A 17,691-nucleotide genomic window follows, 5' to 3' on the forward strand; every position below is an offset into this window, starting at 1 on the left:
AAAGACCAAACAGGATATATTAATCCATCCGAAGGCTTGCAATGTAAGATTTTACATTTCTGCAATACATTATTCCCCGATTTGGTTCAGCCTGCCATAAAGATTGGTGTGAAATGTTTTTGACATTTATGGTTTGACAGATGTAAATTCACATAGCTGCTGATGTGCAAAATATACTTAAAAAGGGAAGTTTTGCAATGAAAAGACTGCTTAACAGATGTGACTGACCATGTGTCACTTTCATCAACACCTTTTTGTCTCTGCTCTCAAAGTGTCACTGTAGACATCCTTAATGTGATGTATTTTTAGCAAATACTACAGGACTCCAACACAAGAGTCTCCATCTCTCTTCTTCTCTTTGTATAAACTGATTACTATACAAGATTTTTCAATGAAATTGAGCTTTAAAAAGGATAGAGGGGTAGGAACCAAGTGATCACATCTATATTTTTTTATGACACTATACCTCCCACACACATCAATGTAAGAGAGAGAGACTATATTTTGTTTTAATGACTTCCATCATAAAATCCATTACAGACGCTTTACATATTGTGCAAACCAGGGTTGAATAAAAGTGATCTTTGCTTTTATTATTGATTATGAAAATGAACAGGCACCTATTACATGGAGCTTGCACATCCCAGAACAAATTTTCAAATATAAATAACACACCCTCATTAGTGTTGATCACTCACAACAACCTGCAAGCTAAGAGTTCAAACCACATTAAAAAGAGGAAAAAAAAAAAAAAAAAAAAAAAACCTAAGAAAAAAAAAAAAAAAAAAAAAAAAAAAGTCACATCCAAACCCTTGTAACATAGTCACTCGCAAGTTTTTTTTTTCAAATCTCTACTGATCTACTGCCCACTGGGTGGAGGCTTTTTGTCCCCACGCGAATGCTGTCGTGACTGCATTTTACACAATCGTTTCAGTCCTACTGTCTTTTTTTTCCTCACAGCACGTTGACAGCAGATAAGACCGTTTACAATGAAGCTAATAAAATAAAATAAAAATCATTGGTTAAATAGATGTCTTTTTAAGTTATCAATATAAGTTTTGAGATAGCGGTGTGCTGTGGTAATCTCCTCTAAAGTATAGAGTATCATCACATTCACTCAAGTTTATTCAAGAAACTCAGCTAGACCCTGGGAAAAAAAAAATAAAAATAATAATAAGCAAATGGAATACAAACCCAAGATGGAAAATTCAAGTATCTCTGACTGGATGGCGATAAACATTTCTTTAGGAATGGAGTGATTACAGTCGGAAATGACAAAAGAGCCACGTAGCCTCTGGAGGTGAGGTTTGTAATACCCCATAAACCATTACCTAAAGTTATGGAAAGACTCGTAGCTGTCACAATGTCTGATGCCAATAAGAAAGAGTAGGGTTTTAAAATTGCATGCACCCCCACTGTAAAACTACTAAACTTTTTTTTTTTTTTTTTTTAAACCAACAGTTGTGTTTGCTGCTGACTGTACACATCCTAATTAGCAAAAAGATGCAGACTAACTTCCAATGAAAGCACTCCTATTATCATTCTGCTATAAAGTAAACGCATCACCTGCTAATGTCTTTCACATCATCCAACAATTTAAAGACTTATATACAATAGTTTCAGACATGTTATAATTTTACAACATAACAGTCTCTTTTGGTGAAAATATAGTTAAAATATCTGATAGGTATCTTTTTAGAGGTGATCTCTTTATTGAAAAAAGTACCTGAGCCAAAACTCTGACCAGGGGGAATCACAAAAGCCTCGCCTTTTACGACTTCTATAAAGACTCTCCTTTTCGTCATTCACTACCATTGTGGAGATCGAACCAAAATTTAAATTAAATAATACAAAAAAAAAAAAAAAAAAAAAAAAAAAAAACATACTGACCCATCAAAAACACCCTGCCCTCCCCTTTTCAAAGTATCAGCTAGTTGAAAAACAGTACAAAAAAAGAACTCAAGACATTTAAAAATCAGACATTTTAGAAGATTAAAGCATGATATTAAAAAATAAATGTATCGTACAAATAAAAATGGATCATGCGACAATGTTCTCTTGCAGACATTCTTTAAATGGAAGAGAGAGGCCGCCGCACATCTTCCGAGGCTGGACTAGCGAACACTACACGAGTTCAGCCCAACTTTACGGGGAGATGTACGCTGAGGTCATCGGAGATCTAATATCACGCCCTGTTTTATTCCCGTCTGTACCAACATTCTGGCCGACAGCAGGAAGAACTGCAAACCAAGTCTCAGGTTGGAAGATGAAGAGGAATACTGTGTTCACTCTTGATAAAATGGTTACAAACTAAAAAAAAAACCTTTAACTTGATAAACAAGTGGAGGACTGCTTACAGCACAACTGCAAGTTGGGAATAATGTACTAATAGTGCCTTTTTAACTAGATACTTTCACAGTGCATATAATAATAATAATAATAAAAAAAGAAAATAAAACAAACAGATGAAGCATTTTCTTGGGGTTATGATGGTCAGATCCCTTCCAGAAAACGATTAGATTTGGATTTCTCTTTGTAGGCCCAAGCATGCATCCATCGGTTATTATTGCACAACACAAGGACCTTAAAATGCACCCACACACAAACGAAAAAGTAACAATAATAATAATCTGAAAACAGGAAATATAATTATCTCACTACAAATCCACCTTGCTTGCCTGCTTGCTGCATTACTACCCTTTTGCCTAAAACGATCCATCTTGGGTGCATCAAAATGTTCCATTGTTTTTCGTTCTCTATATTACAACCGACTAAAACATGCATCCAACTGCCCAGAGGGAGGGAGGGAGGGGGGGGGGGGAATGCAGTCAAGAGCCTCCAGCGCATGGTGTCCATTGTTCCAGTCAAAGGTCAGAGTTCAAAGACTGAATGATTAAAAAGTGCTTTATGTAGGTCAGTAGGACTTCTTTCTTCTACGATTATTACAAAGTTTGTACATTAGCATGTATCATCTGTGAAAGCAAATGATAACCAAAGATTATTAAATTACATTACGTGACAATTCTCTTTACTTGTGCCTCTTGTGTTGAAATACTCACCGTGATACCACCATTTTGTCTTCTTTGGATTTTTGTTACACGTTCTTACATAAAAGGAGTTATCAGGCGGTCGTCTCTGCAAGAAGAGAAACGGGATTCCATTAATACTTTGAACACGTGACACAGATCGCTGTTTAGTTTACATCAATCAAAACATTTGTCCTCCGAAAGCGTCATTCCAGGTAACATACCTTTTCTTTGCAGCTGGACAACATGCTGATAATGCTAAGACAAACTGATTGCACTGAGAGGGCTGGCGACCAATCTTCCGTTAGAATAGACAGACAGATGTGACCGTTGCTATACACATGAGGGTGGACAGGTATATTCTCTCCTGTGAACATTACCTGTGACAGTGAAAATAGAGAAAAACAAAACAGTGGTTATTAAGATAATTCATTGAATGTAGCTCCACAGTCGTCGCCTGTAGGCTTGAGTTTGTATTTGTCGCTTGCAACTAGATACATATATAACTGAGTTACAAATGAAAGTAGTGTATTTTGGTGTGTTTGTGACATACATACGGCAGGAGTTGTTTGAGAAGACTCTATTGGCCACATTTTAAGCCTGAAGGTGGTATTTTTATGCTAAAAAAAAGTTTAATAACCTCTAACATATTTCATACTGAATTGAGGGCATTTTGGTGGTCAAAGATACAAATTAAAAAGGAATAGTTGTATGGAAAAACTTTCATTAACGACAGAAAATAATGAGACTTGCTGTATAAGCTCAGGCTTAGCTCTCTACAGGGAAATGAGGCTCTGGGATTAGGACAGAGGGGCCGAGATGGGGTGAGAGAGGGGAAGAGCGAATAGGGACTGGAGACTAGGAGAGGAGACGTGTTTTGTGAAATAAAATAAAAAAAACTTTTTAAAAAACGGGGACATGTTCTATAAAAAGGATGGGAGCGTATTAGCCATTAAAAGGGTGCGAGAGTCAAGGCTGAACAGGAAGATACAGGAAGTGTGATGAGAAGAGAGGGACTCAAGATTGTGGTGCTGAAGTAGAGAGAAAGGGGATCTGAGTGGGTAAAGAGACTAATGGAGAGTAACAATGGGTTGAGGCAGTCTGGCACCAGACAGGGCCTCACAGGAGAGTAGAGGCTCTACATTACAGGGCTGGGTGGGAGAGGAGGGGAGGAGGGGGGAGATAGGAGCTGACACTAATGTGAAACCATAAAAGATAAAAATGTAATATATTTACTGGCTATATACAAAGAAAAGTGTGCAGAGGATGAACATATGAGTGGCTGCAGGACATCATGCAGGCAACATATTTCAAGGTCAGTATTCAGAGCACGAGCTTAGAGCGAACAGGTACTGCAGGCAATATACTGTTGATTTCCTGTCTCAATACCCATCTACTTGTGTTTTTGTATCCTGCTCTGTGCTGCTTTTGTTGATCTGTATGCAACAAAAGCTTATAAATATAATTAACATTAATAAATATGTTCACTTTTGCAAGCAAGCTGCACATTTTCTTTCGGGTGTAACTCTTGGATCTCTTATTTTCCACACTCTGATTTACATGTATTATCAACAAAATCAATTTGACTTTATTAACTTTAATTGTCTTAATCTTAAACTTAATAAATATTTGCACAGCCAGGGATAAACTCAAAGAATCAATTGGAAGTAAGGGAGACATATGGTGGGAAAACCAGAAAAAACAGCCCAAAAAAGACAAAAGTTGCAACCGATCGCCTGACATTGTCAAAAAAAAAACTGCAGATGAAAGAGTTTCGTAAGCAGCTGGATGAGGCCGTGAGAAAATTTCAACAAATTCAGCCAGTCAGCTTACCCACAGTGTGGAAAACAAACCTGGCATCAATTTTTTTTGGTAGCCGACACATTTTTTTTTTCCTGATAATGATAGCGTTCAGCATGGGGGTTTTCCAAAATGAAGCACACATCTTCAGCGCTGTCAGAATGCAATACACAGTAACAACTAAAGCCCCTCACATAACCAATAATGCATTTCAGCAGTTATCGCTCAAGTTCCCTCAGGGGCCCCCCCGAGAAGAGTCCAACAGAGGCCCACTTTGACAGCCTGGCCTTCCTTTTTGAGATGAGAGGATGGCAGCTAAGTAGCTATGTTTATCTAATTTTCTCTACACTGGCTTGTTCTCTATTTTTAGGTGGGCCGCCTCCCGATAAGTGAAATAAGATTGGTGAGTTAAACTAATCCCCTCAAACACGGCTTCGGTGCTGTGTCTCTGTCAGTGATTCCTGGCTCCGCTGTTTCCAAGCCGAGATTCATTCCACTAACAACTGCAGAGCTGATGTGTTTCATGTGATTATTTGCAGGCATGCACGGTGGATATACAGGATTGTTTACACAGGTCTTCGGTTCTTTTATTTTATTTGGAAAAGTGACACCTCTGTACGCTGTACCTTCACACCTTAAGTTAACTTCATTATTTAAACAATCGATCGCTGAGAATGGTTGTCTCACATTTACACAGGAACAGTATAGTCAAAACCAAACTGAACCGGACTGTATGTCAGTTGGTTTATTTGCATCCAGCGAAGACAGGACTTTCTAGCTCCTGAAGACAAGATGGTAAATAGACTGCACATTTACCCACATCCACACACTCACTCACTCACTCACACACTGACGACCGAGCCACTGGTTCTTACCTGAGGTGAATCAAAAGGATATCGACTACTAAATTTGAAAAGCAGCTGAAATTTCTCTCCTTCATACAGTGTGCCAGGTGCTCCCTCCATGTCTACAATCCACCTAAGAGAAGGCACAACATTGACATATGTTAAACATCTCATTTAAACAAAATAAGTCAATACCGTTAAACATCGATTAGTCAAAAACAAATGTTAAACTGGCAACAGATCATTGAGAGGTCTCATTTTGTGCCCTAAAACCTCGATTGGAGGCGACATACCAAGAGGGTTCAAACTGTTTCTAGTACTACCACTTCTTCACTCTAAATTTTTATATTTATTTCAAACAATGTGACAACCTTCGTGTTAAAGTGTTAAAAAATGTAACAAACTACATTCCTCCTGTCAAGTCATAGTATTAGATTTAACACTCAACAAACGTTTACTGTTCCTGAGAGGGAATGGTTTTGGCTATGCTTTAACTGTGTTTTTTTTTTTTTTAAACTAATGGTTAATAATGTACTCTGTGTTCTCATCATTTTGGAGTACATTAGTTGGGAACATGCACAGAATAACTTGCATGGATCCTATCTCATTATCATTAAAAAAGAATCAAACCTAATGCGAGCTGCCAATGCTGCAGCAAGTGTGTAATCAAAAGCTTTCAGTCTGACTCATTCCAGTGACATTCAATATTCAGCTGGGTTATGACAGGGGTTTAGTAATAATGTGATACTCTATTGATCCAGTGGACTAAATCTATTTTCGCTTCTGTAGCCTGGCGACAGAACTGTGCTGACTGAGCTGGTGGGGATTCAATGTCTTGAATTGGCTCTGGATGGCAGATTATTGAAAACACAAGGGCTTGATCCAGGAACCTTAGGGTGAAGGACAGTCTAGCTCCTCAGTATTCCTCTATGCCTGTATCCCGAAGGATGCGTGTAGCTTCACTGGCAAAAAAAAAAGCCAAATATTAATGTCTCGAAAAATTTATGGGGATTGCCTGCTCACAGAAGAAACCTCAAAAGGAGACGAAAAAGGAACACTGATGGCAGCATCACAATCTCTGACCTAATTTCTTCCAGGCAAGCAGTGCAGATAGGACACTGAGGAGACTTGTGGCTGTTGTTAGGATTTATAGCCTTGTGTCAAATGTAGCCTGGGGCGCATGATCATTTAGGCCAGCATATGAGGTCAGTCCTGTTTTAAACTTCACCCTTAGAAAGTCCAATGGTTCAGAGCATCTGAAAGGGGCCCTTCAAGAAGTAAAGCTTAGAAAGGGATGCAGTATCACTGTACGTTGCGCCTGAGCTACACCTGATGCAACCCACGCTGACAACAGGAAAGGACTCCAAGGACACTGGGCTCATCTTGCTCAGATTCCCCACAGTCAGGTGATAATATGATCCAGACAACGAAAATAACACTGAGCCCCAGTGAAAGTAGGGAAAAGGGACAATCTGAACACATACAGTACATGAGTGACTCTGCAGTGCTTTGAAGCAGGAGTTTCCCCTGTTCGCGATGGTTGACTCATTGCACTGTCGAGCAAAAACATCTGCACGATTACATGGAAAGACGGCGTACTTTATAAACAAAAGCTATAAAACTGAAAACACATGGACACCTTATCACCATCACACACACACAGTATTGACACATAGTGTGCTTTTTATCCATGTTTGTTTATGAAAGAGGTTAAGGTTAGCTTGACTTTCAAGCAGGAACAGAGTATTTGTGTCTTACTAGATTAGGACTCGCTGGATAAAAAGGGAAAATCCCTACTAATGTCAGTCATCATAACATAAACATACCCAGGCTCCACGGACTGTTTGTCATCAGAGTTGAGAAAATAAGACACACCCATACGAACTGTCTCAAACCATGACGCACAGTGAACACAGAAGCCAGCTGAACTGGTTGGGAGACTTGAGTCAGTCAAGCAAAACACAGAACATTTGTTGATTTGACCGGGTGATTGTTATCGGATGAGGATGAAGCCAACATAATAGATCTTTCGTTGTTACAAGATTTTCCTAAACTTTTAAGAACCAAAGCACTGTCCACATATTCCATCTTTCTAGACAACGCTTGTGTCTGAAATCATCCCCTTATTCACTCATTCACTACTCCCTTTATAATAGACAATATAACAGACAAGATTTTGGACACTAACTAATCATTGGCATTGTGTGCAGCTGTACTGTACATGCCATGGACACTACTTTTTTTGTACCATTGTGGAATTTTTGAAGGCACTATAATGCACACTCAGCATTCAGACACTCAAATAAAATAGCAGAGAGTAAATGTAGTGCACTATTTAGTAAATAGGGGATGATTTCGGACAGAGCCAACGATGCTAGAAGACATTCTGAACAGCACAACAACTTCCAAAGTCAATGTTGTGAGCCTGCTGCCTAAGGACATTTGAATGACAGCCAGAAATCCGTCTCGAATCATTTTTCAGGACCACAACCCAGTTCATCCTTACTGCTTATCAGACACAATTTGACTCACACAGACAGTATTCATGGGCGTTTAAAGGATCACCAAGACACCCAGACAGAAAGGTCAGCTAAGTAGCCTTGGTTCCTTGCTATCCTAGTCCAACTCCTGCATGCCAACCGTTAAATATTTTATGAGGACGAATAAGTGACACTGTGCATTAGAGACACTCTACTGAGGGGGCCAGAGCTGCCAGTCACTAGAATGACCCTGATTCCTCCTCAACAGTCGCTGCTGAGGCTACAAGAGCTTTGTGTCTTCATACCAACTACAACAGCCATCTTTACTACATGTGTGGCACCAAGCATGCCCACCACACTGCTCTTTCAGAGTGATGAGTGATCCCATTTGCACAACCGCATGGGATTTGTGGCATTTATTGACTATGTGTAAACCCCATTCAATGACTATTAAGCATAGGTGATAGTGTCATTAAGTGTACTCTGTTTGAAAGGCACCTTTAATGCTGACATGCTGGAAAAATACATTTTTAATTAAAAAAAAAGACGAGGAAAATACTTACTGTGTTATGGTGTTCTGTACACTTTTTTCATTGAGCGTCATTCCTGGGGGTGGATCATTTTGCAGGGCTAATAATTCCTTTTGTAGCCTTTTCTGTTAAAAAAAAGAATGTATTGTGGGTTTCTACCACACTCATAAACGTTGATATATTGCGCCACAACAATATAAAGACCATAATGAAGTATTAGCAAAAGTAAATCGATTATAAACAAATTTACTTATGGAAAATACTGCCCACTTGTTCTCTCACTTTATTAAAAGACACATAAACAACCCACCTTAAAATATCTATATGGAGATATACAATATAATTCAATAGTAGTGCGATTATAGTCATGTAAGTGTTAATCAAAAAAAGCAATACCATCCAGGGTGGATGCTGAAGAAATGACTCATTTGCACTCGCTAAGAGCAGCTTGTATACTGCCAAAAATGAACGACTAGTGGCAGATAAAACAATAAGTGGAAACAAGCAACAAACCCATTTGTGAACTCAGATAATAGGCAAATCTCCCTCGACTCGACACACAGTTAACTATCGTTATACAAGCGATGCACCTGTTCACCCCAAGAGGAAACTGCTCAATCTGCGCACTGCCTCGTTAGCAAGCTAACGTAAACGTCGGCCAAATAACTGCCAGTACACATTTAAAAAGAATACAAATACAATTCAACTAGGGAACATTACATTCCTTGAATTATCATTGATGTCTTCCTAAGAAAAGAAACATAATTAGTCATCAACATTTAGCTCCAGGAAGTGGTTTCTACGCCTAGCCTCCTCGACTTGGTTGCTGTTGATGATGATGGGCTAGTTGTGTTGCTAGCTAACACCAAGCGCTGAGCCTTTTACAGTTTAGGATAAATATCATCGCTTTTTACTTTAATGTCATCACTACTTCGAACAAATACATGTACGTTAATGAAGTGGTTAATAAAATGCCGGGAAAAGACCGCGCTGAAGGTCAGGTACATTGTAAATTTGCGATCGCTGTCAATTGTATTCTTACCTGCATCGACGCCATGATGGAAACCCCCCCTGCATCAGTGCAGAGTGGAGGAGGAAACGTCAGCTGGTCACGTGACAGGAGAAGTTGTTTTTGACAGAGGAAAACAATCCACCGACGTGCTCCCTTCAGAGGCAGGACCCCAGTCACCCCTACCTCTTTTTTGCCGACTATTTGGAATCTCTACAACTAATTTTAATAAAATAGATAAAATCTGATGTTAAATCCACACAGGACATTAGGGAGGGTGAATACATCACATCCCTGATCCAGGGTCACACTAAATATTGTCTGATGTGCAATATTAAAAACATACTGCTGATTACAAACATTATATATTCTTCCTAAATTACATTATAAAGCAAAGAAAACTTTCCACTTTCAGCAGATGAATATGAAAACAGTCTTCCAGTGTCAAACCCTGCATTTACATAATTTTGCACAGTGAGGCTCAAACATCCAACTGTAGGAACAAGGAGAAAAGCACATTTTTGAGTGGAGGGTGACTTTAAGTGAAAGTACTCAGTATGCAGTCTGGCTTCTTTTAGAGAGTTATATTATTTTAGTATAATATATTGTCTGTTTGGATCACTAATAAATAAAAAACTAATAAATACATGTAAGAGCATTTTAATGCTGTAGTTCATCAAAGTGGAGCCAATTTTAGATACTGTGGCTATTTTAGATAGATTGATAGTAATAATACTGCATCATATTACTGTATCATGTTTTTATAATGATAACAATAATACTTTATATAACACCAGTCACACAGTAATGCAGCTCAAAGTGCACAAAAGGCTTTTTTTAAAAAGAACAATTACAATATTAAATTATTTTATTTTATATAAAATCTTAACCTGAAAAGTAACTATAAGTGGCAAATAAATGTAGTGGAGTAGAAGTACAAAGTAGCATAAAATGGAAATACATAAGTAAATGTACTTACTGTAGTTACATTCCACCACTGTTGCTGTTATCTACAGCTCAGTTTTATTAGAATTTTAAGTCCCAGCTGTAATATCCCAAAATCATATTAACACCTGAGAAAATTGTGTATAAAGAAGAATAACAAAGGGCAAATTGTCTAAAGCACAGAAATATATAATATATTCATTTATCAGTGTCAGCAAAGTTTGGCACATTTGATTTAAGTGAGCTGTAATATGACTAAGCCCCATTACATTTCCCATAAAAAATAAAGCATCGCTCTGCGGCCAGTGTTGAAGTGTGGTGGTGGTGATGTGAGCTCTTATCTGATATGGTTCGCCCAAGGAGTAATTTAATAAAACAGATAATAGCTCAAAATACTCTCCATATTTCTCATTATCATTTAGTATTACAGTATATTATGCAGCAATATGTTAACACATTGAAAATTTATGTGTTGAAAGCAACTGCATTTGATCCCATTTGATGATCCGATTTACACTTTATCTAGTGTGAATAAGAAAAAGTATATTGTAAGATATTTACAATATACTATACAGCCATAACTTTCCTCTTGAACATGTATCATGCAATTGCTTATCCGGCCAAACACTTATCTGTTGATTAGGTCACAATGTACTCACATTATGAACTACCCCCTTCATCATCCAGGAAAAATCAGACACATCTTTCGCTTGGTGACACATTAGTGGTTCACTGGAACAGCGCAGGAACAAATTAAGTCTTTCCAGGAAAATGTTCTGCTAAATTAGATTACTGTCAGTCTCCTAAAATCAATTTTCATCTCACAGTTGGCATTCTGTTTGGAAGCACCTACACTAATTTGACCCTACTGTATGAACTGACCACATTTGAGATGCAACATATTTTCATAATGCAATTTCAATGGTTATAACTTCTTACAATGAAAACATCAACCACTGTGGTTCCCCCATTACAAGAGAATACAGGGTATAACGATACATTACTCATTTTGTAACAGCTTGTGAATTTTAATTACATTTCCTCACTGTTATTACATTAATGTCCTAGATAATTAAACAAATCTACTAGGTTTCCCTAATCTGCTGCGGACTGCTTTGCAAGGCTCTTTGCAGTCAAATATTTTACTAGTACTACACTAAAATACATAAAATATGGTGCAAACGCTATTTGAAAGCGGTATTACAAGTCAGATATACTTCTCATGAAATAAGGTAGCGACAGGAATCGAAGTGCTCACCAAACAAGTCTTTATTAGGATGGAGAGGCGAGGAAAGATTTTGGGGGCAAGGGGACACATTTGTCACATTCTGGGCAAGTGATGCAGCCTGCCATATTCATTCATTATATTAAAATGAAATCCTTTAATACTAAAATTATGAAAGAAATACAGGTGCAAAAAAAAAAAAAAGAAGAAGAAATTAAGAAACATCTTCTGGTGGCATACACATTTTTGTTTTATATGGTTTACATAGCAAAACAAGTTAAATAGTCAAAATAATCTAAAAGTATTTTAAGCTGCTACATTATCTCTGTAACTTTAGCAATCCAAAAAGTTTGCAGCCATGAGCAGTTCCAGTGCGATCTCCGGAGCTATGGGAAATTCAGGTATTTCTGTAGAGCTGTTGGTGTAACGGACCTTGTAGGTGAAGTACATGCAGACCTTGGACAGGACATGGGATGGGATTTCCCTAAAGTTGACTTCATTGGTTTCATTCTCAGCAAACTGACCTGCATGGAGGGTTACAGAAGGTGCCATCAGTAATGAAAACAAGAACTGAAACATATACAATTATGAACTCAGGCAATTAGTGACTTATATCTTTGAATATCCTATTCTGCTAAGCAGTTATTATAGATAATTCTGAAAAGTACTCCCTCCTCCAAAAAGAAAAGAAACAAGAGCATGGCAGCGTTAATAGTATCTTGTATGTTTAACAGCAGGTAACAAAACCACTATATAAAAAGGAACATAGTGCCACCAACTGGAGAACAAATTAATTTGAAGTATAGCAGACTCAATCTCCTGTCTGACCAAATCACAAGTAAGTAAGCAAGCAAGCAAAGTATCACCAGTAGACTATACAAATCCTTTTACACGCACACACTTTGAAGGGAGAAAGGCCACTACTGCAGGGTGACAATGTGGTTGCACAGTTATGATCCTGGTATCCCACACCATATATGTAAATGTCAGCATAGGCTGACAAACCTTGTTCCTACTTCACATTACCAGAAGAGCTGCTCTGGTTGTAATCTGGCCCGTTGGACATGTCAGTAATTTTTACAGACTGTGCACTTCTGCTCCAATAAAGATTCCATTATATTTTAGCTACTTTTAAATGGCCAGTAAAAATAATCTCAGGTTACACTGCTCCATGGGACGTACAGTACAGTGTGCTGTGATTAAGACAGTGCTGCCTGAAGATCTTCAATCTTCTTGTGGAACAGTTTTGTTCTAGAGTACCTCTATAGCTGTAATAACTTTCAGTGTTGTATCTACAGTTTACAGTAAAGTCATATGTATCTGAGCCGCACCAATAATTACAAAGAGCACAACTCCCTCAATGTCAAAGTTGAAACTCTTCTCCAAAACCTCCAGTTCCTGGTTTAGTCTCTTGTCTCCCATTGGGGCTCTTGGAAGAATAAATCTTGCTTAACCTCCAACATTTATCATATCTCCAATCAACCAAAGACAACTTCCCACCTCTCCTGGCTGGTATAATCAAGTCTTTAATCCCAAAGGCATATTCAACCTTAGTACTGAGAAATGTCTTGTAATGTCTTGTCTTGTAATGCACAAACAGATTAAAGAATGGCTGCTATCTAGCAGTCTAGATAGAAAACACCATGACCTAATCTAAAATGTCAAAAGTGAGACATATTGTTGTATTATATCTTATTTCATATCAAATTTGACTGCTGCATCAGAGGTCCACAGGATATAATACAATTAAAAAAAATAATGCTAGAAATTTGCTAAGCATTGATGTAAATTTCTGGGAATGACAGGTTATTACTAATTGCTATTAAAACTTAAGTGGCTCCAGTTAAAATCAGCTCGAAGATCATTGAACTTTTCCATATGTAATCTGCCTGAATCCTCACCTGGCCCGCTCAGCATGGCTTTGATAGTCCCAGACGTCAAGGCATGTTCTCTTTTCACAATGAATTCATGGCCATCTGAAGATATCAACTTCACGTACATGGCATCTGGCCCTTCGCAGCCACCGTAGGTTCTCTCTTCACCATCTGTGAAGCACACACTGACAGTCTCAAACAGGTGTAAGACAAAGCTTAAGGTACAACTCACACATCTGACCAGCTGTACTAACAGCAGCAGGACATTTAGTAATTTCTGTAAGAAACCCTCACTGTGTCAATTCACATACAATTTTTCTGACATGTTCTGTATATGAACATGACATTTTAGGCGAACAAGCGACATTAATTTCTGGAAAGGTTCAGGATAAAATATAAGTCAGTTAATAACTCACCCATCCTGTTCCGGCTATTTCTGTTCCTAAAGAAGAGCACAGAAACATACAAAAAAATCAGTTAATAGGGCAATTAGCAGCTCGGAAATAAAATACAGAGTATTATAGGCTGGACACTGTAATGATATTGTGTAAAATAATCACACTTGCGTTAAGGTTTCCGTTAGCTAGGCCTTAAAACATTTTAAGCTTATTTCTAACAACACCAGATAAAATAACTAACAATAACGTAACGTTACCAGAAAACATATTGTTCAGAGAAACCAGAATATATAAAGTATAATTTCTCTGCTCTAATCCAATTTTACAACAAATCACGGATGTGTCATTTCTTTCATTAAATCAAATGTTTTTAACTGAGTTCGCAGCCGTCGGCGTTAGCTAACGTCGGCTAAATTACGTTGCTAACAAGCTAACGCCTCGACAGACGAACGGTTTAATTTCTTTAATCGGTTGTTCAGTCTTTAAAAACACCTATCATACGAACTGCCAAAGACATACTAAACACAAGAGCGTGTAATCGACACGTAACAGTGTTTCTTACCACTCTTCAACTGGATGTGGAGTGGAGATTGCGTTTCTGCTAACGGTAGCCACTAGGCTGTCGATACCCGGAACCAGTTTGTGAGAAAACCCGTCCGTTTTAAAATGTATTCCGTAGAATTTCACTTGCAGAGAGAAACGATCCTCCTATCCTTTTATGGCAAACTGAATTGGCATAAAAATGTGGTTAAAAGGTAATAGATAATAATAAGGTTAATAATAAAGTAAGTGAGGTCTCTTTTAGATTGCACCGAATAGAGACTGTAAAGCTTGTCTGGATATTGAAAATGTCTGTGTATCAGAAAAAGAAACCATTTATATCTCTTTATTTCATGGTATTTGCACAAAAACTATTCTGGACGAACATAGACAATTTTAATATACACTCACTAGCCACTTCATTAGACACACCTGTACAATGCAATACAATCCAAGTTGGTATCTCAATTATTCTGGCAAGTATAATATAGTAGATGCTATCTCTGGATAATGAACATTTACACTTCTGCTGTCCAATATAAGTCTGTGTCACCAGATAATAAGTTTAGATAAGAGAGGGGAAATAAGGATATTCATTTTTAATTTGAATAAAGAGCTGAGATGACTTGCCGAATTTACACTAGTGTACAGGCCATCCTTGAGGAGATGAGATTGTGCTCTTTAGCCTATAGGGGGCGCTTGTGTTTCAGGATACTCCTTTTTACTGTCTCCTCTGGCTGTGATGAGGGAGAGCAGGTGCTTACTGAACATGACAGAGACATTTTACAGGGCCATAAATCTAGATTCAAGAAAGAATAAGAGAGAGAAAAAGCATGTGCTCTGCACTAGCACACACTTTCCAAAGTCCAGTCAGTGGAAATGAATCAATTCTGCCTATTGTCACAACAATATTCAGGCTTTGACTATAATCTGAGTGTATGAACAGTATTATAACAGTATTATTATCTTGCAGAGCTATGAAAAAGACAGAAAATATTCTAAGTAGATTCACAACTATAACTAGTAATAAAAAACCTTTTAGAGCTCACAAAGTCTGTTTGAATGGATAAAGGGGTGTTGGTTATGGATCAGAGACAGTTTGGAAGTGGGGGGATGGTCATGGTCAGGTTCAGAATATGACTTTGCCCCAATCCTGCCTGGAGTTCTTTCAAGCAGGAAAACTGATGACTGTTGAAATCTGAGGCCTCTAAATGGACGCAGAGTTATCTGAGCTGTGACAAGAGTAGACTACTGGGTGTTCATGTAAATCGTGTTGTGTGACCCAGAGGTGCTTTCTGGGGGAGCATAATGCTTCTCATTGAAGATGGACAAATTTTTACATTTTCTTTCCCTGTACTGATATCCTTTCACACCAAGATATTAGGTTCACAAATGACTCAGAGGTGGAACAAAGGTGACCGTTCCTCCAGACTTTCCAGGACAGTATTCTTTTATTGGCCGTGCTTATTGCTACCACAGATGTCAGTGGGGACTTCTGCAGAGGTGACACCTGACTTGGTATTTGTCTTACAGTAATACCAGGTTTAGCTATGCTGTCAGTGTGTGTTCCAGAAAGTTCTAGTAGTCTCCTGCCTGTTGGCAGACATGAAGAGAGCTCAGACTCTCTCTCTCTCTCTCTCTCTCTCTCTCTCTCTCTCTATCTCTCTCTCTCTCTCTCTTTCTCTTTCTCTCTCTCTCTCTCTCTCACACACACACACACACACACACACTCACACACACACACATACGTACACACACACACAACTAAAAACAATCACTGACCTTCCAGTCCCCCATTACACCATTAGTGCTTATGATCAGAGCGGGCGGGTGGCGGTAACCGCTTTGATGTCCCCCTGATACGACCCACCCCACTGCAGCTGCTCTCAGCTCTATTTTGGGGAGGCTGCTGTGGGCCCTTAGAACAGAACTTCCTTAACACATACACACACACACACACACACACACACACAATACATGCAAACTCTCATGTCATGCCAAGTGACATCATCCATCCCTTTAACACGACAACTCATATGCTTTCTCAGATCACACTTTCTCGCATATACACACACAGCCCATTCTGGAAATGGAAATGGTGGGACACAGTTAATTTGGTAGAGAAGGCACTTGTCTATCCTTATGCTTAGTCTAATTAAATGTTTGTCTGACCTCTTTTAGACAGTCAAATATGCCATACTCAGCATGGTTAATCTCATAAACTAGAATATGTGCAGATACAGAGACATTCACCTGGTTCAAAAATGGCCTACAAATATGTGGGTTAAACATTTTTTTCCCTTCTGCTCATTATAAAAAATAAAACATTATGCAAGAGTGGGTATAGTATGCCTCACAATGACTTGGACAACATATATTATTCTCCACCTCTTAATACCACCAGTTTCATTACCACAGAGTCGGTCAAATGTCAATACATAGGATCATTTATGAACGGCACAATGGCTTTGTTAAAGAAGCCCTGAATAAAACCAGGTCAGAATTTTAGTCATGATAGGGAAAGATGGGGGAGGAATGTCTTTGGGCATTTCTTCTCTGAAAAGAGGGAAAGACTTGTCACAATGTATTTGAGGGTACTGTCCCTTTTGCCTGCAGGGAGTCACAGCGCCCTGTAATTCTCATGTTGGTCTTAATCTCATGAAGCTTTTTTCTGGAGCTGGAGAGGAGCATCAGAAACCCATGATGTGTCAAAATTAGCTTTGTCTCATTGAGTGACAGGCTAGATAATTATATCTATGTAGTATGTATAACTTTATTGTATTATTTATGATAATTCTTTACTGGTATGTCAATAATGTTAAAATACACCAACAAAATAATATACTCATGTTAATAAAGATCCCTATCATAATACGGCAGCCCATATCATTTGGTGATAGTTTGAACACTGACTCACACAGCACACACATCTGTCATGTGCGATTCTTGGCTGGACATAATGTCTGACAAATTGTTAAATTATTAAATTCACCAGGAATCTTATTACAAGCTATTGGTT

At 38.3% G+C, this 17,691-nt stretch overlaps 2 protein-coding genes across 3 annotated transcripts; both read right to left on the reverse strand.

Moving 5' to 3' along the window:
* Positions 1–567: 567 nt before the first annotated feature.
* On the reverse strand, positions 568–9,816 carry ube2wb (ubiquitin conjugating enzyme E2 Wb). 2 transcript variants are annotated; one of them, XM_042399943.1, is made up of 6 exons: positions 9,724–9,816; positions 8,715–8,806; positions 5,702–5,804; positions 3,251–3,406; positions 3,060–3,135; positions 568–2,972 (listed from the first exon to the last, which is right to left on the reverse strand). In XM_042399943.1, the coding sequence occupies exons 1-6, from the start codon at positions 9,736–9,738 to the stop codon at positions 2,959–2,961; spliced, it is 456 nt and encodes a 151-aa protein (XP_042255877.1). In that variant the 5' UTR covers positions 9,739–9,816; the 3' UTR covers positions 568–2,958. The 2 variants fall into 2 exon arrangements, with proteins under 2 accessions (XP_042255877.1, XP_042255876.1); XM_042399942.1 differs by lacking the exon at positions 9,724–9,816 and adding an exon at positions 9,078–9,099.
* Positions 9,817–11,883: 2,067 nt separating this feature from the next.
* On the reverse strand, positions 11,884–14,813 carry eloca (elongin C paralog a). Its single transcript, XM_042399414.1, has 4 exons — positions 14,695–14,813; positions 14,151–14,176; positions 13,762–13,905; positions 11,884–12,384 (listed from the first exon to the last, which is right to left on the reverse strand). The coding sequence occupies exons 2-4, from the start codon at positions 14,152–14,154 to the stop codon at positions 12,194–12,196; spliced, it is 339 nt and encodes a 112-aa protein (XP_042255348.1). The 5' UTR covers positions 14,155–14,176; positions 14,695–14,813; the 3' UTR covers positions 11,884–12,193.
* Between the last annotated feature and the right edge of the window lie 2,878 nt (positions 14,814–17,691).

This window comes from Thunnus maccoyii, chromosome 21, assembly GCF_910596095.1.
Source record: "Thunnus maccoyii chromosome 21, fThuMac1.1, whole genome shotgun sequence".
NCBI classification, from domain to species: Eukaryota; Metazoa; Chordata; class Actinopteri; order Scombriformes; family Scombridae; genus Thunnus; species Thunnus maccoyii.